Source organism: Drosophila virilis, chromosome 2 (genome assembly GCF_030788295.1).
Source record: "Drosophila virilis strain 15010-1051.87 chromosome 2, Dvir_AGI_RSII-ME, whole genome shotgun sequence".
In the NCBI taxonomy this organism is placed as follows: domain Eukaryota; kingdom Metazoa; phylum Arthropoda; class Insecta; order Diptera; family Drosophilidae; genus Drosophila; species Drosophila virilis.
Genome location: NC_091544.1, coordinates 25,090,934 through 25,116,321, shown reverse-complemented (window position 1 = coordinate 25,116,321; position 25,388 = coordinate 25,090,934). Strand labels below are relative to the sequence as shown.

General features: G+C 39.0%; 1 protein-coding gene across 1 annotated transcript; it reads left to right on the top strand.

The window, feature by feature from the left end:
- The first annotated feature begins 18,896 nt into the window (after positions 1-18,896).
- Positions 18,897-21,750, top strand: Mayo (mayo). Its single transcript, XM_002055889.4, has 2 exons — positions 18,897-20,237; positions 20,293-21,750. The coding sequence occupies exons 1-2, from the start codon at positions 18,986-18,988 to the stop codon at positions 21,480-21,482; spliced, it is 2,442 nt and encodes an 813-aa protein (XP_002055925.1). The 5' UTR covers positions 18,897-18,985; the 3' UTR covers positions 21,483-21,750.
- The last annotated feature ends 3,638 nt before the right edge of the window (positions 21,751-25,388 follow it).

Genomic DNA, 25,388 nt, shown 5'->3' with positions numbered 1-25,388 from the left:
ATAATAATTATATAATAGTACAATTATTATTGTTATTCTTGACTCTAAAATTATTATAATACACTTTTAAAAAAATAATATAAATTACAATAATACTAGGAGCTGTATCTTATTGGGATTAGTAAGTGGAGTTGAAAGTGGGCGTGGAAAGTGGAGCTTTATATCATGGAGTTTTATATCCCAAGGGTATTTCAACTTTGGCAAACTCAAGACAGTAATATCAACTTTTATTGTTTACCTATATGTTTATATAATATTCCAGCTTGTCTAAGCTTTTAGTTGCTGTATAAAGACAAGGTATAAAGTTAGTAATCGTGATTAACTGTCTTAATCACTTACTGTTTAGCATATAATTTAATTGTTTAGGGGATAATATATATATAATTCTAAGCTAGCTATACATAAAAGAGGTATTCCCAGAAAATGTTTGCGAACATATGCTTTTATTTTATTTAAATTTCACTTAAGAATATGCTGCAAATATCATCTCTCCGAAGTTCGTGTTTTATTGGAATGCAGCTGAGCAGCAGGGTTGGAGCAGCTGAAAGTTTTCCGAGAAGTCATTTATGTATTGTTTCCAGCAGCGAAAAGAAACCCAAGCAAGAAAAAGAAGCAATGGAAATACGATTTTATAATTTTATTCTGTTACATTAGCCATAAATGCGAAATATTAAACAATCTACCCGCGCATACTTTGGCCAGCATGATGCCAGCTTTCAAGCTTTTTCTTTTTGTTTTTTACTATTTTTGTTTTGTTGGTTTTCAGCTCGACACATTCCAAAGTAGCGGCAACCGCAGCTGCGACGCCCTAGCCTAGCGAGCGGGGCTGGGCAGGGTATAAAATATGCATACAGATTTTAAGGGCTCTTTTTCCAGCTGCTTTAATTTGCACTTGTGCTGCGGCTAAAATTGTTAACCAAAATAATTTTGTAATTATTTTCTTAAGTTTCGTGGGTTTGGGTTTTGGGTTTTGGATTTTGTGGCCTAAATAAAAATATTTTGGCGTTGCTTGTGCGGTATCTACGGCGGCGCATAACTAAATTAATTGCCAGGTCCCGTAGTTAGTGAGTTATGCCTGTATGCGTATTACGCATACGCTATGTATGCTGCCCCAAATTGTTGAAAAGCTAATTGTAAAGTTTTCCGCCACTTTTCTCTATTGTAAGTCCGCCTAACAAATGGGGCCAGCGTCAAGTTGAGCCTTTAAAAGTGCTCTGCTCGGTGTTTAAGCAACAAAAATGTGTTTCAGATGTGAAACAAGTTCATGCAACCATTGTCTGACATCCCTCTTGTTGTTGCGCAACATGCAACATCTAAGGCGCATGTTTTGAGCCAAATACCAACGTTTTGTCCACGGCTTTTGTAACAGAAAACAGTCGAAATGGCAGGAGAAATTCGCTCAAAAATATCATAGCAGAACGCTGCAGTCGGTTACAAACGACTCTGCAATACACTGTTCCCAGTGTAAAAATAATTGAACGTCAAGAGCCTTCAATTGGTGAAGATTGGATTATAATCCCAAAGGCAATTATCAGTTGCGACTGGCTGCTTGGGATATAAGATTTTATTAGTAGAGGTCATAAAATGTCAAAATGCAAAATAAGGCTGAATAAATGTGAGGACAGCGAGTTTTATGGTGTTCCTTATAGGAGTGGCTTAAATATCTTTTACTTTGTCAGAAACGGATCCAAAAAGTGATATATTTTGAAGCTGTGTATTCCATATAGGAACTAAGCAACTCGTTGTTGCGTTCATCTAGCTCTAAATATTTTCGAAATATGCTAATTCAATATAATAATAATTAAATACAAATTGTAGGAGATGGCGATAACAATATTTTATTAGGCTTGCCTCTATTCCTTTTCGAAACGGACCCAATTAAATAGGTGCACAAACGGACAAGGCGAATCGACTCGATTTTCTATGCTGACTAAGAGCATATATACTTTAAACTTATCCTTATATATGAAGATGGCTCTTTTTGGCTGTTACATATATGTGCACAAAACCTTTATACCCTTTTCAACCACTGTCCATGGGATTAGGGTATAAAATAAAAGTAATAAAAGGACAAGGACGACGTCGAGTCAAGTGTCGAAAAAAACGGTCGAAAAAAGCAATTTCTTAAGCTCAGTACGTGCCTAAACTCGTCTTGGTTGGCCTTAATTATTACGGAATGAAATGGCTAAAAGGGACACAGGCCCAAAAAGTGGCAAAGAATTGTTCAACTAATAGCTGTCCACCTGCTGAATAGTTAAAATACGAATACCCTTGCTCAGCTCGAGTTCCAGTTGCGTGTTTTAAATAAGACGTTGCGAGTCCCATTTGTAGTTTTTCTTTAATTTTTATGGCAAAGCTGACGATTTATTATGCAGATAAGGCTGTTAGAGCTATAAAAATAAAGAGGATGAGGGCTGCGAAGTAATTTTGTGCCTTCAGGTGTGGGTATCAGCCCCCCCTATCATTCACAGGTCTTGCCCATTTGTTGGTTCAAACCCTGTCACATATTTTTTCAAAGTTTTAATGAAACAATTGAATTAGCTAAGAATTTTACGATTTTTTTTATATACTCATATTTTTATATATACGATGCGCTTAAAAATGATCTCCATTCAAGAAAATAGGTCTTCGAATTTTGCTATGCAGCCTAGCATAGTATCAGATAGACTTAGGAGATCTAAAATTATTCCATACTTTGTGTTTAGCCGCATTTTGTTGACATATGAGGTAAATACGCAAACTGTTTAATTTTGATTTCACAGTTTTAAAAGCAAATTAATTCTGACATCAATTCTATGAAAAGTTAGCTTTTGTGAATATACTCTTCAAGGTAGATTTTTAATAATTAAACCTGTTTATGGGCCCGCCGTTGTGAATCTTAATTTGCCATTGTCTTTGCGCAAATTAAAAACAATTAAGAGTTGCTTTTTGAAGAGGGTTTTCGCCGAGTACTTTGCAATTAGGTAATGGGCATTAGCGACCGGGAAAGTTTTTAATCCCTTTTAAGCCGCTGCAGCTGCTCCGCTTTTATGAAATTACAAATTTCAATTCAGTGCGCAAAACCAACCTACGAATCAATGGCCGCTTTTTTAATTGGCTCTAGTTTGCGGGTTGGGTTTTCGCCTGTGTCCGCATTGGAAAGACCGCTAATTGTTGAACTGGGCCGCGTTTTGCGGCCCGAAATAAGCCCCACAACTGACAGCCCCGAATTGACAGCTGCATTTTGCGGCCAGCTTTTGTTTTGTGCACTTTTAATTGCATTGGTGTTAGCCGAGAGTCGGCATGTGCTTCATTTATTGAGTATCATAGAAACTGTAATCAGATAGTAAATAGACGATTGGTTACACACTTATCAAAATGTACAATGCAGCCGTATTTAAATTTATCGAGTTTCGACCTTTGTGGCTATAACTAAGCCATAACTTTTTAAGGCTTGAATCCATTTAATTTTATACAATTTAAGATGAGTATGGTGCCATGTGCTAAGTAAAAGACATATAACCCATTAACCGCATACTTTTACATATTCATACACTTATTTAATTATGTTCACAAAAATATGCATCTGAAATTGTAGTTAAAAATTAGAAATCTTATATTAATTCATGTTGATCATCTCGCTCTTAATCGATGTTTATTAAAGCTAAAGATCTTTTCTTTACTGTAGCAAAATTAAGCTTATATATATTAACCTTATGCTAATGGCTGCTGAGTTTGAATCACAATGTTTGACTCCACTTACAAGTCAAATTTTACAAAACCCCTTTAGACCCCTCCTTTAGACCCAAAATTCAGCTTGATCAGTCAGTCAGTCGGCTAGAACAAACAGTTTTCTATGTATTATTTCTAGAGGAGTCTGCAGCAGTTTGCGAAGCTTGTTTTGCAAGCTTGACAAATTTCCACACATTTAACCAATTTGTTACGAGCGCTTTCACATATTTGGCCAGTTGCACATACGCGTGCACGCACAACTCGTATCAATTTAGTAGAATAATATGTAAGCGAATATAATAGAATGAGGACAATTTATACATATGTATGTATACAAATGAATGTTTGTTTCGCGGAATATTAAATTAATGAAGTCGTTTTGCAGACACGTCTTGCTTTGATAACGCACATTCTATCAAATGTGCACAAAGTACCATATGTGGTTTGGTTTCCTATATGTAAATATTTGTTATGGAAATTATATTATAATTTAATGAATAAACTGTCGTTATCAGCGAAACTTAAGTTCTTATATTAAGAATCTACATTGTGTTTTGGCGTAAGCTGTTCCTGTATATACATAAAATCCTATTAATCGCGCTCTGACATATATATATATATGAATATCTGCATAAGACAAAGTTAGTTTAAAGCTTTAAAATGAACGGATCTCCTGTTATCTTGAAACTCATCAATTAAGATTTTATGCCTGCAAATTCTTTTTAAATTTGATTCCTAACACAACTAAATTTACTATTATATTTGGTTCAAATAGAAACAATCAATCAGTAAAAAAGAGCCATTGTTACTCTATACTCAAGACTAATCCTTGCGACTGACTCAAGCTCCTACTACACTACGAACAGAGCATTGCGCAGTCGGTTTCTGCCGGCTGCAGCTTTGTTGCACCTAAGCCTCTGCAATTTGGCTTGCATGTTCCGTTGCAATTTGCTATTTATGGGGGGCCACGGAAAAACAGCAAGAGATCGCTGACAAGAAATCGTATAAATCTCTTACAAATAACATTGATACAGTTCACTGACTCGGCAATGCGTCACAAATTGCGGTAAGTCTCACGTATTTATTTTGCATTTACATATGGGAGCAATTTGCTGCGGGTATTCTTTTTTGTTTATTTTTATTTTTTGTTGTTGTTTTTGCTGCTTAAAAAGTTTTCATAATCATAATTCTGTCGCATTTTCCATTGTCTGCCATTTCACGCAGCGTTCAATTTCACATGCTACGGACTGTTGGCCCAGCACGTGAAAGCACTTACAATGCGTGTGTGTGTGTGTGTGTGTGTGTGTGTGTGCTCGCGTATGTGTGCTGTAAGATGAAAAGAAATTGGCGAATGGAAAATCAATACATATTTATGAGTTCATGCTGTGGACGCACGTTCAATATATCTGGGAAAACGAATGCTTACACCTTATCCCTGGGGGAACTCTTACTTTTAGCTAGCATGCTGCACCTAAACAACGTAGTGCGCACGGTTTTCGGCGGGGGCTAGGGCTGACATTGCGGCCGGTGTGGGAGTATGCGTGTCGTTATTGTTATTATTCTGCAGCGCAATTTTTTTGGATTTTACTTGGAGTGCAAAGTTCCTAGACAAAAGCCCCATACATATAATATTATTTTTATTTGTCTTCGTAATGTATATTATTTTTATTACTTTTTGTAAAAAGCGCAAAAACAGTTGAGGTCCTCACACACGGGCACTCGTTGCGGAGCCCAACGGTATGAAAAAAGCTTAAAATTGTGCGCGCTGAAAAGTATGCTAAGATTTTTCGCTCCTTGTAAGCGGCTTAAGAGCTCAGCCGCAAGTGCAGTTTGCAAGGGAAAATAGATGGCTATTGTAGTCGCCGCAAGGGCATCAGCCATCAGCTAGTAAGATTAATTTTTAGTGCCATTTAAAACTAAGCTAACTTTAATCAAATCCAATTCACCTCTTTGAAACTCGCCCTTAAAAGGCACCTTAAAAGGCCAGACATCTTAAAGTTTTTCATTGACTGCTGCTTTCTAGCAGGTGCTCACGGCAGTTGCAAACTGTGTGCACTTGCAACAAGAGTCAATGTCAATAGAATTTATTGCATCAATTGCTGGTGCCCGAGGGAAATGGAAGCACTCAAAATGCATTTTGCGCTCTTTGCTTTTGGCCAGTGCGTCTGCTCCTCTGGCTGCTGTGTCTCAGAATGCAAACTTTTTAGTTCTCCAATTTTTAGATTGATTGCAATTGAAACACATGACTGTGTGCGAGTGTATGTGTGAGCATGTGTGGGGCAAAATCAATTAATTTAAACTGTGAAGTGGATGTATCAAGTGGACGAACTACGCATATCGATTGATTTGATGGACAACTCTATGTGTGGTTCAGTGTTGTTTTAATACCCTATGGCTTTAAATCGGATCAGAAAGGGCACCCCAATATTGTGATAGAATCTAAAAATCAGGAAACTTTTAATATTTTAGTCTTAAGTTGACTGCCTTAGTTCATATTTTAAAGTTAAAATAAAAAAATTATTGAGCAATTGAATCAAACATAATTTTGACACCTACGATAGGCTTCTGTCCCAGGGCTTCAAGTCAGCTACGATTTAAAGTTTTTCACAACTAGTTACAGGGTATCTGCTAGTCGAGCCCGTTTAACTGCAACTTTTTTTGGGGGATTCCGAGGGGTTGTTGCTATCGTTTGGAGCATGCTCTGTACACTTGACTTAATTGCAACTGAACCGAATAATGCGTATTTTGTCGAAATATCAACATACTGGCTGCGGGCACTGTTCGAGTAATTCAATAGAAATTCTTTTTTGCATTTTAAATGACAAACTGTGCCCAGGCTTATCCCGACATCCTGCTTTGTTATCAAACGGCCACTAACAAGCCGAGGAGTTGGGTGGGTTTCAATTTGTCTCACTCGCCTGTCAAACCAGATGCGCAATTTTATACAAAGGCTCAAGTCTTTAACTTTGGCCCTAATCATTGCGAAATAAATGGCAAGAGCCAAAAAGGTTGACTTTCTTTTGAAATATATCTATATCCATATGTGCTGTAACGGGACCCACAAATATGGTCCCAATCCGCTTGAACTTTCAACTCTGCTGCTGCATATTAAAAGATGCGTACGGAGAACGTAGTTAAGAATATTTCTTTATTAGACCATGTCATCCTCATGTTATATACACTGATATGTAAATAAATAAATAAGCCTTTTGCCTGGTCGCAGGAGCCCATTTGGTGCCTTTTAGCATTAGCATAATATATGTATATGCACGGCACACACAGATTTGCCAGCGACAATAAAATGACCTATGTGAGCTCCAAAGTCAGCATAAAGCTAGAACAAAGGAGTCCTACAAAATGCCAATATCAAATTGAACAAAGACTCGGTCGCTTAGTGGGCTGGTAAGGGCGGGCAGAGGGGGAGCGGTATGGCTGTTTATTGCTCTGACACTTCAGGTATTTGTAGCAGCAGCCTTTTGTTTTTGAGAAACGACTATGTAATTCTATGTCTATGCTGCCGCAAAAGCATTTATCACCATTTCGATTTTAAACCATTACGCAGGGTCTTTCGCTTTGTTTATAAGCTAAGTAAGGCTCAGATAATTTGCTTGTGGTCTTTGTGTGGCACTCCGAGTAATTGAAAATGTGTGTCATTAAAGTAAATTACGTGGATTTGACTGTGACAGGGAGCTGGCATAGATTTCGATAATTGTCTTGACATGTAAAGCACGACAGCTTGTGTTAAAAAAAATCGGCTTTGAATAGTATTGAAAATCTAAATATGCAAAAAAAAAAAGAAAACAGCCCAAAGCGATTCTTTACAAATTGTCAATGGTTCGTGGTGGGTGGCAATGTTCGGTTCGTTTCGTGAGCCCGGCCTTACATATTCATGAACTCAGACCTTGGTTAGTCACATTCATTCCAATCGAAATATATTGATTGAATGTCTGCTTGTTGATCAAAGCAAAGCCTAAACAGTGAGGGCTCGGAAGCTGAAATTTGTATAGAACCATCGACTTTAGTTAAATAAAATTCGATATGAAAGTAGGTCAAAATGGAGCTTGTGTCGTGTAAAATATCAGTCGGCTAGAACGTTTAAATATATGCCAAGTGTCAAATGTCAAAGCATTCGTGGCATAAGACTCTGAGCGTCGAACAAAAATCAGGAAATCGGCCGATAAATAAGTATTGGCATTTTTATTAAGTCATATACTGGGCTTAAAATAATAATTTAAATATTTATAGCAAATTATTTCAGTTAATAAGTAATATGAAAAATTTAAGCCCGATAGATATGACGGCTCTGGCATATATATGCTGCTACATTTGTTTTTCGTGCTCTTGTCTTATTAGAGAAACATCGTACAGGCCCTCTCGTCGCTTGTCTAGTAAATTTTACTCCTTGGCAACGACTGGCCAGTAATCGTCATAATTAGATATTCTGTTGTTTCGCTTTGCGGCTCATTTACTTCAATACGAACCCCTCTGCCATTTTACGGTATTTCAATTGAACTGGGTAATCGTCTGCATTTCAGATGCTAAACACGTAACATGCGCTTTTCAGCTAGAGTTTAATTTGCAGCTGGGGAACTGACCTGTAATCAATGCTATTCGCCGCGCTATTTAGTGGAATGTGCTGGCCTTGAATTTCGGTAATGTTACCGTTGACAGTTTAAAAGGGCGACAACTGCCCGATTTTCGAATCGAACAAATCGTATGTGTAACCAAATAGCTGTCAAGTGGATGTCACAGGCATAAGCGAAACTTTCAATAAAATGTAAAAATTCCTGGCTTGAAATTCCGTCTGCATAAATTTTAACTATCGAATGCTTTTACCGGCAAGTACTTTATGTGAAATGTCCTTGGTCATTTTTATTGTAGCCAGTCGAATTGATAGGCATCTGTTGTGCTTACAGCAGAGTTGGGAAGTGTGTGCTTAGGCGTTAGCTAACCATCGTTCTGTGTAGCTTACAATAAAGTATCTATATATCTCGTTAAATTAGGTGTTTACAATATTCTTTTTAGATCTATTTTTCTTATAATTCTTAAAATTTAGGGTGTTAATTGAAACTACCTACATAACTAAGAATATGCATATTACTAAGTATTTGTAGCATAAAAAATCTATTTGCGCAACTAGTAAAAAATGCACAGTAATATTTCCAAATTAATTGGAATTTTTCGCTAGTTGGTCAACAAATTGTTGATTTATTCAGGTTTTCAGGAAAAGCAAAAAAGTTGATATATAACATTAAAAGCCAATTTTCTGCCGAATCAGGCAAAAGCAAAGACGAAAAACGAGAAATAAGATTGATATAGTAGAGAGTATTCGGATTGTAGATACTCTGTAAGCACGTCTATTTTGAACAGGGCATCCAAGGGACTATAGCTCTATTCGTCACTGGAAAAGACCCATTAAAAAGTCAACCAAAAATAAATACATCGAATACACTTTATGAAGATCAAAATATGGACCAAGTTAATATGCCCGTTGCTGTAGACCGACTGTTTACAGGATATATTAAATTATCGACTGAATTATTGATGCGGCTCAGTGAGATGTGCAAATGATGTTGTCAAAGCGAATGCAGAGAAAACATTTTTCCCAAGTTAATTTTTTCTGCCATTCATTTGCTTTTCACGCGCTTTTCACGCAACATTTAATGTTTGCCCCGGCCCAGAAATAAATAAAAGACGCACAAAACGAGTGCAAATAAAAAGTAAAATAAAATGCCAAAAGGCAGCCGTCAGCGTGAGGTGACAGATTTGTGCAGTTTAACCTTTGGCCTGTGTCTGGCTTGGCGAGGCAGGCTTTGGGTGTGGCAGGTGTGGTAATTGAGTATTGACCAAACAGCTGAGCAAACGTTTTCGTGACCTGTGACAATTGCGTTTAACGTTAGTTTTTTTATTTGTATAAAAATAAATTTGTCTGCAGTAAGACAGAGATTGGAGACTTCCTTGGCGCTATAAAGTGTTTATCTGCAATTAAAGGCAGTTTCAGCCCGATGGGCGAGGCAAAACCAGTTATTCGGATCACGTATGCAATCCAAGCTCAGCGGCTTTTCAGACTGTGTGTGTGTGTGTGTGTGTGTGTGTGTGTGTGTGTGTGTGTGTGTGTGTGGGTGCAGAATGCAATCAGTTTGAGTTTTCAACGTTTCCGTTTTCATTTCCGTTTTGGTTTCGAGCGAAAACCACCTGCATTGTATATGCGTATTGCATATTGCGTCTTTTGTATTGTCCTGTCATTCGCAGTGTCAGCAGAGCTCAATTTTGCTGTGCGTGTGTATATGATATGTGTGGGCGTGGCATGCAAGTGACGCATAGCACAAATGGAAGCGAATTGGTTTTACATTGTTCAGCTTGGACTGCCGCAAATCCCCATCCGTCATGTGGCTAGCCAGAATTTATCTGAGCAATTGCAGATGAAGGTGCTTCGCCTGCGGCTTAATTCATCTGCTCAAACCACAACTCAGACCCCAGCCTTGTTTTACTTCCATTTTTGCACAGCTGACAACAAAATCAATATTTACTCGCTGCTGTGGCATGCAGTTAAATTAGCAAACAACTGAACTGAAATGAACGCCCCGCGTTTCTGCCGCCCTGCACCCAACAGCGGAACGTCAGCTGGAGCTGCCTGAAAAATGTTTGACTACTACAGCCACAAGGGCAGAGCACAAAAAATTTAAGTTCAAGTTTTTGCGGTTTTTGTTTTCAGCTACAGGCAGACAAAATGGAAACAATATATAGAAAGAAACGAAAGGGAAAATAGAAAAAAGAGAAAAGGAGGGAAGATGGAGAAAGTGAGAGAGAGAAAAAAGCAGAGAGATTGGCATGCACGGCGTATACATAATATGCACAAATTAAGTACACAAATAGCATAAAAACAAGTAAGATTGAAAATATTAGAAAACTCGACTACAGGATGCTCTCTAATCCAAATCGTTTGAATAAAATATAATTGTTCAGACTAGAGAATACGCTGAAAGTACCTTGTTAACTTGACTTAAAGATGAGATGCAGCCTGTTCTGAGTTAATTGCAGTCCAAGTATATTTATATGGCTGCTAGTTAAGACTAGAAATTACCCTGTAAGCTGTCAAAAGTTAGAAGAACAGAAGACCAGACCAGAACATACCCTATATTCAGGTTTCAGTTAGTCCGAATCTTTTGAAAATTTAATGGAAAAGTTGCAAATGGTGGAGCTTAGATTCAATCTAGAAAATTGGAATATCTCGATCAGAAGATACCCTGTAACCAATTATATTGCTCGTTTTGGACTAGTAAGCAATAGTGAGGTAAGAACAAGGATTTATTCATGCACAACTACACATGTTAAATGCAGCCAATTCTAGCTTTACAGAGTATAAAAGTAAAACAAAAAGTGTCTGCCAAGTAGTTGACTGGAGCGCAGCCATCTGCAGCATATGTTAGCCAAGTCGAATGCCAAGGAATTTTGTGATTTTGGCTGCGTTTTTAGGTATGGTCCTACAAGCTTCGCGCTGAAGCCAAGAACAGACGAAAACAGTTCTCAAAAATTAATGAACCAACTGTTGTACATTTCGGAATGTGTTCTATACAGTGGATAAAAAGGATTGACATTTGCAAGTGCTGCCTGCCAAAGAAAAATACTTCATGCCAGTTGCCATTAGCATACGAAATGAACCAAGCAAAGTCGTTATATTTCAGTTTATGCTGGTATTTGGCATAGTATATAGCATATGTAAGGGCTTTAATAATGTTTAAAAATGTATTATTCAAATATAAGAGTATATGCATATTATATCTTTGACTTTTGATTGGTTTGAATAATCAAAGGTTTAATTAAGGTTTATGAAATATATTTTAATCTGAGCAAATATTCAAGTTATGTGATTTAAATATGACCTGATATTTATTTTTAATTTGGTTTCTATGGAAAACTTTTCAGGCTCTTAGCTTATTTATTTTGTACATATTCATTTATTTTGGTGCACTCCGTAAAATCTGCAACTAACTTTGTAAATCATTTTCATGGTCATGGGCGATGCCCCTGTGGCAGTCCTGTTGTTGTTGTTATTATGGCTGCGGCTGCTGTTGCACATGCCATATAAATTCTATTTGCTGCTTTAATATGGAAAACTTTGCCCTGGGCAAGCTATGCGTGCTACGTGCAGAATAAGCTGATGCGGGTTCCACTGTGTGTGATGTGTGTATGTGTGTTTTGCCATGTTTGCCATATTGACCCATGAACCCATGTGTACATTGTATGCTGCAATAAATTTGCAAATAGTACTACATTTTTATTAAGTAATTGCTGTGAGTGGCATGTTAACAATCTCCCAATCTCTCATGCTCTCATGCCTTGTTGCGGCTCATTGTGGCATTCATTTGGACATCTGGACACAACTGGCCAATAAAAGTGGCCAATTTGGCATAATGAGTGCTCGCACGAGCTGTGCCACGCCCCATATGGTGATGTGGTGGGGAGTTAGTTGTATTTAATTTAATTACAAATTTTGTTGCCAGAGGTGAGCGCACAGCGCCTTTCATTCTGAAAGTTTCCAGCGGATTGCAGCCTGACTAATTAGCATAGTTATACGCGCGCTCTAATTAGTCATGGTGTCAGGAAGCTGGCTTGGTACTTGCAACTAATGAAGAGAGCATTATATATCTGTTAAATCAACGTTTGTTACATTAAATCTGCACCCTAAACCTCTTTCTCAGCTGTTTCCTCCTGCGCACCAGTATTCTCTTTGCTTCTGGTTTTGCTTTCAGCTCATTCTTCGTTTCATTTACATTGTATTTAAATGCTCGTAAAATTCAAAGCAAATAAGTGGTAATAGCCGCTCGCACACATGCATATACACACACGCACAACATGAAATGTGCTTGTAATGTTCGAACATAAAAAATGCATCAGCTGCTTGTTGCTGCCATTTGATGGTCTTTGATGTTTGCTGCAGTCAAAGTTCGAAAAGAGCATACGGCGCGCTCTTAAAAATATATAGCATAAAAGTCTTCAACATTTGTTTTAAATTATATTGGGCTCCTAATCTTTTCATATCTGCTCAGGGACTTGTAAAAATTAATTTAAACTTCGGGTGTCAGTTAGGCCTTGGATAATGCGACTGCACGGAGTAAACCAGTAATCGGGAACTTCCTGCAATTTACTTTTAAGCAGAAGAAAAAAAATATTAAGTGTAACATTGAAATGCAACTATGAAGTTCAAAAGTAGCTATAAGCTTAAATAGTATCTTTAAGTCATAAAAAAATAAATAAGGTAAAAAGGAATTTTTAAGTGACAAAGTATCTTTCTTTTTTTTGTATCCGTTTATTATATTGAATTAAAAATAGCATACAACACAATTGGCTTAGGTGATATTTCGCCAAGCCTGGTTGGGTCTTCAGGCTTTATTAAAAACTATCTTTCACATAAGGTAAGGTAAATAAGTATCTAAACTGGTATCTTACAGATACAAAAATATATACGAAGGATACAACCACATATGATGGATGCGGGAGCATTGCTAAGATACAAAAGTGTTTTAAGTTACAAAAATGCCTCTAAATTACAAAATTATTTGTGATATACAATCATATATATTTGTTTTTAACATACGAAAGTTACTTTAACGTTTAAAAATGCCTACGGATACATAAGAATCCTTACTATACATAAGTAAATAAAATATAAAAGCAGCACTGAGTCAGAAGCAGCAATGTCGCTTATCAAATAAAAGGCAGACTATTCAGCTATTAGCATGGGCTATTAATTAGGGTATAAGGATCTGTTGAAAGGTTTTCCTTTGCCTTCTTTCAACCGTTAAGCAATAATTTGAAGCCCGAAAACTCTTCGGTATTTTAACATCATGCAACCCTTTTCGTATTTGAGCCAATTAAGTGCTTGCCTTTTGCCACATATTGCCGACGGCCGCTGCGATTGCCTTTCGTGCTGTGATAAATGACAATTGAAAATTCAAAAATGCTCTGGCAACCAGCAGGGCGTATGCTTAATTTAATTTATAACGCATCATTGATATTTAATTGGCCATCTGCAGTGATAAAAGAGCCATTATATGGTCGCGTTATTGGTTTTTGTATGTTGCATACTGCATGCTGTGACATTAAGCATACGACATGTATACCAAGCAGAAGAAGAACATATGCAAACAAACATGTAGAGCCAGCAAAAGAACAACATCATAAAGCAGCATCACGTAGGCCAAAAAGGGACAAATAGAGATGTGCAGTAGTAACTGCCTATGAAAGAACTCTTAAATTAAGTTAATTTTATTTGTCAACAAGAATGCTTATGTTAACTTACTTAATCTGAGTCTATTTCCTTTATATGAATAACAACTGTATTTCTAAATAAGGCTCAACCTATTCCCAACTTATCTTTTTCTTTTTTTTATCTATATATCTAGTTATATTTTATATTTTTTTAAAGTGAATATTTCGCTCAATTCCAGGAAGCACTGTGCTTCGAGCTGGGGTTGTCCGAGGATTTGTGCTTTGTAGGCTCATCAAGTTGTAAAACTGTGTACGTGACCGCACGTTTGAATCTTTAGTCGCTCGTTTTACCTATTTTGCCGTCGTTAGACAAGCTACAAAATGCATGTGCAGTCATCAAAGTTAATCCACAGCTTGAAGGTTGCCGAAGGCTGACTTTTATATAGCCATTTGAAAGTCAACTCCGCCCTATACCACTGATAAGGATTAGACTTATCAACCGTCAACTGCAGCATATTTAAGTGGAATTTACTGTTTAAGACTGAGTGCTTTTTTATTAGAAATGTTGCTTATGCATTTAATGAGCGTTTGCCAGCTTTTCTCTCCCCCTGTCGGCAAGTTTTTGTCTCTTAAAAGCTTTGTTTCCCACTTAGCGGAAAATGATAGGAAAATGAAGCCAACGAATTTGTAATTGAAAAGTTTTTCTTTCTGATGATTAATTATATTTCAAGGATAACACGTATTATTTTACTTCAAAGCAACAGAATAAGGAGTGTGCTGAAATAAAGAACATGAATGAAATTTGGAATTATATGCAAGTTGAGCAGCTCATAAATCAAAGCTGGCAGTCAAAAGACTATGCAAACGTTGTGGCTGCACTTATTACATAGAAGCTAATCCAGTTAAGAGTTTATGCAAACAGCACCATATGTCACTAACTGAGCCAACTTCTGGGCCAGGCCTTCGTTTTCAAATGAAATTAGATGCTGTCGTTGGCAGGAGCCAGAGACGACAGACGCTTTAATTTAATTAAACTGTATAAAGTTGGCTCAACTCTACCAAACGAAACACACACACATACACACTCAAGCTGACTGGCCACATGTGTGCTTTCTCCTTGGTGCCACCTATGGCGCCTGCTGCTAACCCTGTTGCGGCTGCTGTGTCAAAGTTCGCGTTGCGTGTGCGTAAATAATGTCTGTAGCCAGCCGAACTGTGTTAAATTAAAGCAGCTAAAAATTGTATCAGCCCATATGAACATAATCCGTTGTATATACAGGGTGCCTTTCAGTCAACAAAAATCCAATTAGATATACCAGCTGAAGCCGTCTGAGTTGCTGTGCGTTTGCATGAGTTTAAAAGCAAGCGCTTGAAAAAGAATTCTTTTACGCAAAACAAAGAGACAGAGAGTATGAGCGAGAGGGAGGGGGAGCAAGAGAAAGAGATATTAAGATCATGGCTGCAGATCACAGAAATGGGAATTATGTTTCGCCTTTGGGCTGGGTTGTCAATCCTACTTGTTAACATCCAGCAACCCAGCTTAATTCAAACAAATTATATTCAATGAAACATGAGCTCAGTTAAGCATCAGGTCAATCCTCATGTGCAACGAAATTCGATGATAAAAGAGAAAACATTTTAAATGCGTAGATATGCGTAAATGCTGTCTGAGCTGCTTACTTTTGCCCAACACTTTTGCCCAACATATGTATCAAATTTGTGCAAGCAGCTGATACTATTGCTAAGAACATGACCGTGTGCCTAATTTCATTAAATTCTAGCAACCTGTTGTCTTAAAAAAAGTGATGAAAAAAGAAACGTTGCTAGTAAAAGAATTCAATTTAAGTCTGCCGCAGGGTGGGGTGCAGACGCAGACGTAGGCGTGGGCGGGAAAATGAAAAGTGTGGTTGGTGACGTGTGGTTTCCAGCGAAATCAGGCAAACAGCGGTTAAATAGGTTACAAGCAAATTGAAGAATGTCAGCGCCCAGCAGGCTGAAGAGATTTTGTCCTAACAGGTGTATGTATGTGTGGTTGCGTGCATATGTGTTGTTTTGTCATGCTTTGTTCAATAAAAGCACACACTCATGCATATTTCTCCATTTTGCGCACAAGCCTATAACATCTTAATGGCTGACGCGCAATTTAAATGCTTGAAAAGTCAACGCAACTTTTCCAATTTTTATTGAGCAAATATTATGGTTGTGTATTTGAGGGTGTGTGTGTGTGTATGCGTGTGTATACTTAATATAAAGCATTTAGCTGTGTTTGCGATTCGTTCAAATGTGCTTAAATATCGATATGGATCATTGCCTGGCAATGACAGTTAAATCTTAGCCGACTTTAGGCAGCGGCACCTCGTCTGGATTCCATCCCTCGCTTTGCTGTTTTTGTTGTATAATATAACGGCTGGTCGTACTTCTAGAGTTACGCAGTGAAAGTCAACCCTAATCACATTTACCCCGAGGTATCTAGCAAAGCTTTTAACCTTGTCAAGACTCTGGCAGACGGCACATTGCAACAATGCAGCAATGTCGACGTTGTCGTCGTTGTCTGCGTTGTCGTTGTGGTTGTGTGGTTTAAGGCCACTGGAAAATGTATTACTTTCTTTGGCCGTCGTCCAAACACCATCAACTCTACCTCCCCCACTCACCCACAACCTCACGCAAACTTGTAGCTGCCGGAGGTTTGTTGAGTGATTTTCTTGGCCGCATGGCGTTAACTTGTTTGAGCAGCTCAAATGAGCAGAGAGTGCTTCTAGCTCGCCAACTGGTTGTCGGTTGCTTTGTACCCCCAAAATCCACGAATGGCTCGGTGCTTGGCCCCTCTTATTTATCTAGAGGCGCAACCAAAGTTTGTTTACTCGATGGCTTTGCAATCTGAATTTTCGTCTATTCTTGCTGCCCACTAATTGGCATTTGCCTGGTCGCTTCGCATTGATTTATTATTTCACAATTTTCATTGTATATTCAAGGCAACTGCTTAATAATAAATAATTATAACTACAATTTATTTGTACTCTTCGTAAATAAATTACGCTAGTGAGTAACCCTTTTTAATTATTAAGACTAAGATTATATTTATTTAAATTTAATTGTGCTTAAATGAATTGTGCTCTCAATATGATTTACCCGAAAGTTGTGCTTGGCTCTTGTAATTTTAATACATAATAATATATTAGGTTTTTTTTATTATAAATATTAAGTACCTTTGGCATTCCCATGCATATTTTTAGTGGCTGAAGCCTCAAAACTGTGTAATTTATTTCTGCACGTCTGTCACGAGGCACCTTTCTCTGCGTCAGCAATAAAGCAATAAAGAGAAAGTAAAAATGTCGAGATGTGAATGTGACACTTTTGATTGAAAGCCAGGACACATATATTTATATATGCGTGCTTATGTATGTTTGTGAGTGTTTGTGTGTGTTTGTGTGTGTGTTTGTGTGGGCGTCAGGACTAAGTGTGTGAGCATTGTGTGCAACTTAATCAAATTCATACTCGGAATATATTATTCTATATGGTAGATAGTATATGAATTCGTCTGATAATTGAAAACGTGTCAACAAGTCAAACAAGTTCCGCAAATAGAAAATGCTGCAGGCCCGCGCAGCTTTTATGTCCTCGAGCAAAACGTGACAGGAAACGAAGCTATAAAGATTATCAAGCGTGTGTTCGAGTCCGTCTACAAAATTAAGCCTAAGCATGCCCTGTATGCCAACTAGTGGATTTTCTTGTCACACGAAATGCAAAAATTAATTTAACAAAATGCTAACGATCATGTTATAAATTTCAGTTACAGATAAAGTAAATGTACCTGAATAATAAAATAAGTTAAGTTATTTATTTTTTCATTTCGCATATTATATTCTTAGACTCTCATGAGTCAAACTGTTTTATCTATTATATATTCATCTTTAATCTTTTGTTTTAATATTTTTTATAATAAAAAACCGACATATATATATATCATATTTAGACTCTCATAAGACTAACTTTCCTGTATATTTATATATTTATACGATCAGGTATAACCCGCCCTTGCCCGTATGTTGTAAAATCAAGCCTTGAAAATGATTTTCAAACTGAGCAGTCGATAAACAAACAACTTTAATACAAGCGGTTTACGTCATTTTACCACTGTTGCTTGTAAAATTCTCCAGATCGCTGAAAATAATACGTTTGATGCAAATCGAATACAGCTAAAAATTCACCAAAAAAATCGTTGAAACGAAATTTCCACCGATAAAGCGATGATTTTGCGAAAAGTGTAAAACACGTCTCGAAGGAATTTTCATATAAACCTTCGAAAATGATGTTTCTAGCCACAAAAAAAAAAACTTGTTAAATTATGTAAATATTATATATATTATGTAAATATATACATGCAAAACTAGAGGTTTTGGGTAATGCTATGAGTCACGTTTAATAAACATTAATTACGAAAGTTAATCTTATCCAGAATTTGGGGCTTGGCTCAAAGCGATAATTTGTGTGGTTTTGAATTTGAAGCTATAATATAATGGAATATTTCAAAGTTTCTTTTTCGGCCCTAATGGATTGAAATAGTATAAATGAATGAATGAACTATATTTATCAAAGTATTAATAAAACTGGGTCATAGTTTTAATGTTTGATGTGTGTACAATAAATTGCTTGATTAAACTTAAACAACCTTTTACGTCATATAGAAATACCCCTAGCTAACATACGTGATTATTTCGTGTATTATGCCGTCTAAATTTGCGGTTCGGTGCTAATGACAAATCAAACAAGCAATGTCGAATACGTTTTGAAGTTCGCACCGAGCGTTATCGGTCGCAAATAGAACGAGTAACAGAGATATTTGTGGAATTAGTTATGTTCGTGAGCATTCGAGAGTGAGCACAACAAAAAGTTCGATAAGCGATCGCCCGGCAATTTACTATTGATAAGAAAAAATAAAAGTGATCCGCAGCCGAATGAGTGACTCCGCTTAACAGTCCAACGCGATATTCGCAGAGAGACGGACGCGTGACCAACACATTTACTCCGACCTCTAATTCCAAACGTGGCTGACTCATAAGTTATGAATTTTCTTTTGGCCGCGACGTTGTTGGCAATTGCGATCTCAGCAGGCAGAGCCAACGAGAGTGCCGAGAGCGACGACAACGACGATGCGCCGGATAATTGCCCAAAGGAACAGCAGCTATGCAGGTTGGAGTGGCGCAATAGTACGGTAGAGCGTTGCGTGGAAAAACTATTCAGAGCGGACATCACGGGTCTGGCCTATTGCAATGCGCTGCACTGTGAACCGGAAGTGTTTCTCCACGACTACATCACACGCAATCACGATCAGAGTCCACATAACAACACCTGGAAACGGGCCAGGATTGGCGAGGCAGCCACTCTGCATGATATCTGCCTGCTCCGGAATGGTTTACCCGTGACGCGAAAATGCCAAGTTAAGGGTATGCGCGCTCAGTGGGAGCCCATTGATAAGTGGGCACCTGTTGTGTGCATGCGACGTTTTAGAGAGCGCTCGATCACAGTGGAGCTCAACAGTCTCCATGATGACCTTCTAGAAGGCAGACGGCGCACCAACAACGCCCAAGAGCGTCGTCACACTACGGCCCTAATGAGAGATATGTTTAGGCAGGAGGATAGAACATTGCTGCCAGCCGACGTCCATGTTGCAGGTCAAGTGTTCGTTGAGCTTATGGAGCAGGAGAAGGATGCGGCACTGAGCGGGGATTTGATCAGCATTTGTCGAGAAATCATGTCTAGCGATGCGAATGTATTGCAGCTATCGGCACAACTGAACGCAACCAACTCGTTGCTAAACAGCTTCGAGGATTATATGGATGCACTGCCGCAGCAGCTCGTACCCAGGGAGAGTTGCGGCAAAGTTGTTGTTCATGCGGCCAGTGAGGCAAGTGACTCAGCTGCAAATGGCGTGGAAGTGTTGAGCAAGGCGAATATTGGTGTTCATGCCCTAATAAGCAGCAATCTTAGTGTACTTTACGTGAATCCCGCTTGTGATAATATCACTGGAGTCGCCATTTATTCGTCAGAAGCTCCGAACCGTCATTTATCTGGCAGTGGCTTTTGGTATCGCTTTCTATATGCAAACGAGAATCTGGAGCAGCTGAGAAGGGAGACAAATCTGGAGACGGCCACCTATGTGCCGGAGCAGCTGTGGCGGCAGCTAAGCCAAAGTGGCGCTTCTTATCTGATACTCAAGGTCTATGCTCATGACGGTCTCTTTGTGGAGGCCACTCAGAAGCGCAGTCGGCGACCCCGCAGCAAAGTGCTATCGATAAGCATACCCGGATTTGAGGGTAAATTCATTAACCGGTTAATCGATAAGATATCGATACAATTATCTTCTTCTAGGTAAGGCCTTGCCGCAATTACTTCCCTTTCTGCTGCACAACGAGAATCATCGGCAACCAGATGCGCTGGCCGTATCGACGGGCAGTGGCTGTGGCTATTGGAACTATCGGACCTGGCTGAGCGACGGCATCACAACCAGCACTGGAACGGATATGCTACGGGATCCGGTTATCGTCTGCCAAACGCGACATCTGACCCAGTTCTCGTATCTGTTGGGCGGCAGCTATCGCAGCAATGACCTGGGCGAGGAGGTGCTGGTGACCCCAATCAATGAGCGCGTGCTAGACATCATATCCATTGTTGGCTGCTGCTTGTCGCTGTTTGGCGTGCTGGGCATATTTTTGACCGCGGCGCTGTTCAAGAGCTGGCGCAGTCAGGCTTCCACGAAGGTGCTGCTGCATCTTTGCATGGCAATGATGCTACAAATGGTGCTGTTCGTGTTCATCAACACGGACGACATTTCGGAGCAGCTGGTTGTCCAGGGGGATAACACCCGCTGCGTACTCCTGGGCGCTGCTTTGCAGTACTCCATTCTGGCATTATTCTGCTGGATGCTGATAATTGCTTTCCTCCAGTTCCAGCGCTATGTGACGGTGATTGGCATCGAGCGGCCGAGGCACTACATCCTCAAAGCGGCTCTTGTTGCCTGGTCTTTGCCTCTGCTGCCCACCTTGCTGGTGGCCTGCATTGATCCGGAATCGTATCTGCCCACAACAGAACAACTGGCCATGGACACGGGCATATGTTATCCCTCTGGCTACGGGCTCATCTTTGGCGTCGTCCTCCCTGTCACGCTCATTACTGTTGCCAACTTGGTGATCTTTGTCTATGTGTTCTACAGCATCTCCCATTCGCTTAGTCAGAGCATTCAGCGGGCGGAGCGTAAATTGGTCAGCAAACAGATTCGTCTCTCTGTGCTGCTCTTCTTCCTGTTGGGTCTATCCTGGATCTTTGGCATCTTTGCCTTCTTGCAAGCGGGCGTGGCCTTCTCCTATCTCTTCTGTCTTACGGCCACGCTTCAGGGATTCGTGCTCTTCGTCTATTTTGTGCTGCTCGATGAGGTGAATCGAAGGGCTTGGATAGGACTACTTTGGCCAACAAAGATGAAAATGGATGTGAAGAAACGCACGACAGAACTGCAGTCGATGACCACCTCCTCAACCAACTACTCGGCCAGATCTGAGCATTAGAAAGCAGATGGCTTTAAATTAATAAGCGAACAAAGTTTTATTAGAAGTATTTTAGAAGTATTTTATTATCACTCATTAAATATTATTTTATTAATCATTACCCGAGACCTTAGAAATGTGTAAGAGCGTTGACAATATACATAAGCTTATAGAATGGGTGACTAACACTATGACTACCTCTTAAAATTGATAGACTAAAAGTGAAATGACAAAGGGCGGCAGACTGCTTATGATTTTTGGATAGATTTAATAAAGCCAAGTGAAAGTACTTTTCTCAGAAGTATTCAATTAATAGATGTACCGAACCTAGCGCTGAACTGACACATGCACGAACCTTCTTATACCATATATATCTATATCTTATTATTAATTTATTAATGCATAACAGAACGAATGTCAACCTAAGTATTGAATACACAAGAATAGAAAACTTAAAAGCCAAACTTTGGATCAAAACAGCAAAGAAATTTGCAGAGACAAATGCCGATGCCCAGATAAGGAATAGTTATAAGAATATTATAGTTATAAGAACACACTGACTTGATGGGATCAGAATTTTTACCCCTATACTAATACCGATGAATATAGATATTATGAAATAGCGGCAGCAAGTATCAAAGTAAGACAAAAAGCATCTTCTGTTCGATGCGGCTAATCACAAGCCTTGGGTAGTAGTGCTTTGGCAAACAAAGATGGACGCGCAAAGCTAACACTGAAATTGTATGCCAGAAAGCCTTTTATGCAACAAAATTAATTAATAATGGAAGAAGCTCTTGAATGTGTCTTTCAATATTTATGAGGTTCATATAATCAGCACAGCATTTATTCGCTTGTATCTAAGAAAAAGAACTAGCGTGTGTGGGGTTGGTGTGTTGCTGAAGTTCAGAATGCTTTCTCTTTGATTAGCTTTGTGATAAATGTAGCGCTCGAAGCTGATTGATAGTCAGCGTGAGTATTGCTGCTCGAAAGGAGGCGGCAACGCTCAGCAGCAGGCAGCTTACACAGTAAAAGTTTGCTTTTTAATTCAATAAACATAAATGTGAAACAGCTCCATTTGAAATTTAAACAAATTGGAGTTATATTAAAATGGTTAGGTAAACAAACATTTTTTAACATATTCTAGCTTATGGCGGCTATGTGTTACAGTTCTTCAAGGCACTTATGCGTTGCACGGAAGGAGATCATAGGATTGTTATAATAAGGGTATATGTAATCAAAATTGAAAAAATTGTGGTGCTTCCTTTGATATACAGTTGGCTACTTAATTTAAGCCACGGATCTCTCGCTTGCTTATTATCTGCTTCTCTCTTCTTATTTATGTAAAGTAAAGAGAGAAACTGAGAGATGCCTAGCATAAACAGCTGTAGCGGTTTTTTAGTGTGCCACAAAAATTTGACACTTTGCTCCCGTTTCTCATTTATTGTTGGTGTGTGGCAAGAGTGTGCATCCAGTGTACAACAGTGACATGAAAAGCAAAGTTGATGCAATTTGGCCAAACTTTTAGTTATGATAAGTGCCCACAGCGCTCAAGTGCGTGTACATGCGGCGTATGCGCAATGCACGAAATGTGCGCTTTTAATCCTTTGTGTTCGAATGGCCAGTTGGTGGAGATCAAAAACCCAAAACGGGTCTTCTCTAGTCATGTGTAAGCTGAGATAATTATTAAAAGCATTTTCTTGAGTCAACAAATGTCAAGAAACCCGACGGTGGTACTGAGGCAATATCGGAGCCAAGTCAAGCAGAAATTGGCAACAAGTCAACAACAAAACAATGTCTTCGTTGTGTGCATTAAAAGTCAACGACTCGGCAAATGAATTGCAGGCTAAACAAATTTAATTTGCTCACATAGCAACAAACAACAAACAACAAACTTTTCAAACTGTACCGAGCCAATTTACTGTCATCTAATTACATTTCATTTTGATGGCGAACGTTGAGTATGAGTTATTTTGACGACATGCCCCATTTTTATGTTGTGCCCCAAATTTTGATTTGCCTTTTGCGCTCAGGTTGCGACGAGTCCGGTTCGCATTAATTTTGCTAATTGTGCAATTTATATGTTTCTTTCTGGCCAACACTTTGATTGACTTTTACGGCAGTGTATTTGATGGCAAGCCTCGTGCGTCTGCTTAATTGGGCAATTAATATAAATTATTCGGCTGATACCTGTTTTTATGGCAGGCCAAGCAAATTGATTATAGTTGCATGCCATAAAATCTAGACCAATTTAATATGCATGCTCGCCTTTCAATGCTGGAATTTAAGTTCAGGTCGAGTTCATTTGCGTATTTGAAATTTGAATACGGGCCCGCTAAGATTACACGCTTCCAATTATTTTACATTCATGTGCAGCATTTTGTCTAGCTGCTCATGTTTCGGCCTCTGGACCCCTCTCGGGGGCACAGACCATCTTAATTGCAGCTTGGAGCTGAGGTATGCCCGCTCACGCATGAAAATGTGCCACTTGGCCGTAAGATTGGCCTTTCACCTGCTGTTGCTATCAAAATCAACTGATTACAATTTCAAATGTTATGCAAAGAGCGCACTTAAGAGAGTTGGCCAAAGAGAGAGCATTTATTAAGATGCCAAAATACGCAAGCGCGTAGCTCTCTCGACAGTCCGGATGCCCCGCCTGCATTTCCATACGTTAAACGTAACGCGTTACGTATACGTAACGTTGGCCGGCTGGTGGCGAAGGCCAACGGCCAACAGTGTGCGTCGACAAACGCTTTTGTGCGGACCTCAAGCGGAAGTGCGAGCCTCAAATAACGAAATCAGGAAACAGCTCGAATAGGGCTTAGCATCTTGAGCCGCCTCTCAATTCAAAGGTTAGAGAACAGCTTTATCGTCTCTGGTTTGTATATGCGTATGTCGTGGCTGCACAAATTGTAGCCTGGCACTGAGATCTAATCGTCCTTCTAGCATCGCCATAAATTGCTTTAGACGCGCTTTTAATATGCTCACAGATTCGTATTCATAAAAGCGCCATTAAAGCAGCTCGTAATGCAGACAAGGTGCTTGCCAGCAGATGTTGAATTAATTAAAAAACAAGCTAAGGCCCAGTCAAAATAAATGGCTAGCAAGATTCATGCTTAAGGTCAACAGCAGAAATTCGCGTAAAAATATTTATTTAACACCCACACGTGCTGACAGATGGCAGCAGCCACCTTTCGAATATTTTCAGAGAGTTTGGGCTTGAAAAACGCAATGAACCAAGTTCAGCTAAAAATAGACGTGGGACTCTTTTAATCGCCGCAAATGGCGCGTGCGACACCTATTTGCACAGCTGCCAGCCCAAAGGTCAGCGTCAACACACGCAATGCTATTCCCAAAAATAAACATGTACTATTAATGGGTGACATGCACGTGTGCTGCTTAATATTGTAAAGCTTATGTCCTATTTATGTATTCGCATGCAGATAAGGAAGATGTTGTGCTAAGATTGTAGTTCAATGAGCATATGCCATAAGAAACTAAACTTAACTGTGCAGAACGTGAAAGTAAAGTAGATTTAACCTAAATATTGCCATCTTCTCAGACAGCTAAGCAGCCAACTAGCGCGCCTATCGAGTGCAGTCTTACTGGTTGGACAATGCTTGAGTACTCTAAATATGTTGGGGACAACTAAAGGAGCGTGCATCTAATAAAAGCGAGGGATATGGCAACGGGGTCGCATCTCACCTTTCTTTCAGCTTTCTGCTTGTATTTGAAAAAGCATGGGACAAAGTATATATCGTGCAGATACATGCATTCATTCTGCGATCTTTGACCAGCTTTATCGATATAGCCACGTGCGTCTAACCGTTGCGTGAATGCGTGAAATTTACCCTTTTTATTTTCCTGTACTATACTCAGCACGAGGTTCGACTTTTATAATATCGATTGAAAACAATTTTGCGATATGCC

Excerpts from the sequence above, each read along its gene's own strand:
- Mayo (XM_002055889.4), top strand. The coding sequence starts at position 18,986 with ATGAATTTTCTTTTGGCCGCGACGTTGTTGGCAATTGCGATCTCAGCA. Across the intron at positions 20,238-20,292 it reads AAGCATACCCGGATTTGAGG|GTAAGGCCTTGCCGCAATTA; the intron begins GTAAATTCATTA and ends ATCTTCTTCTAG.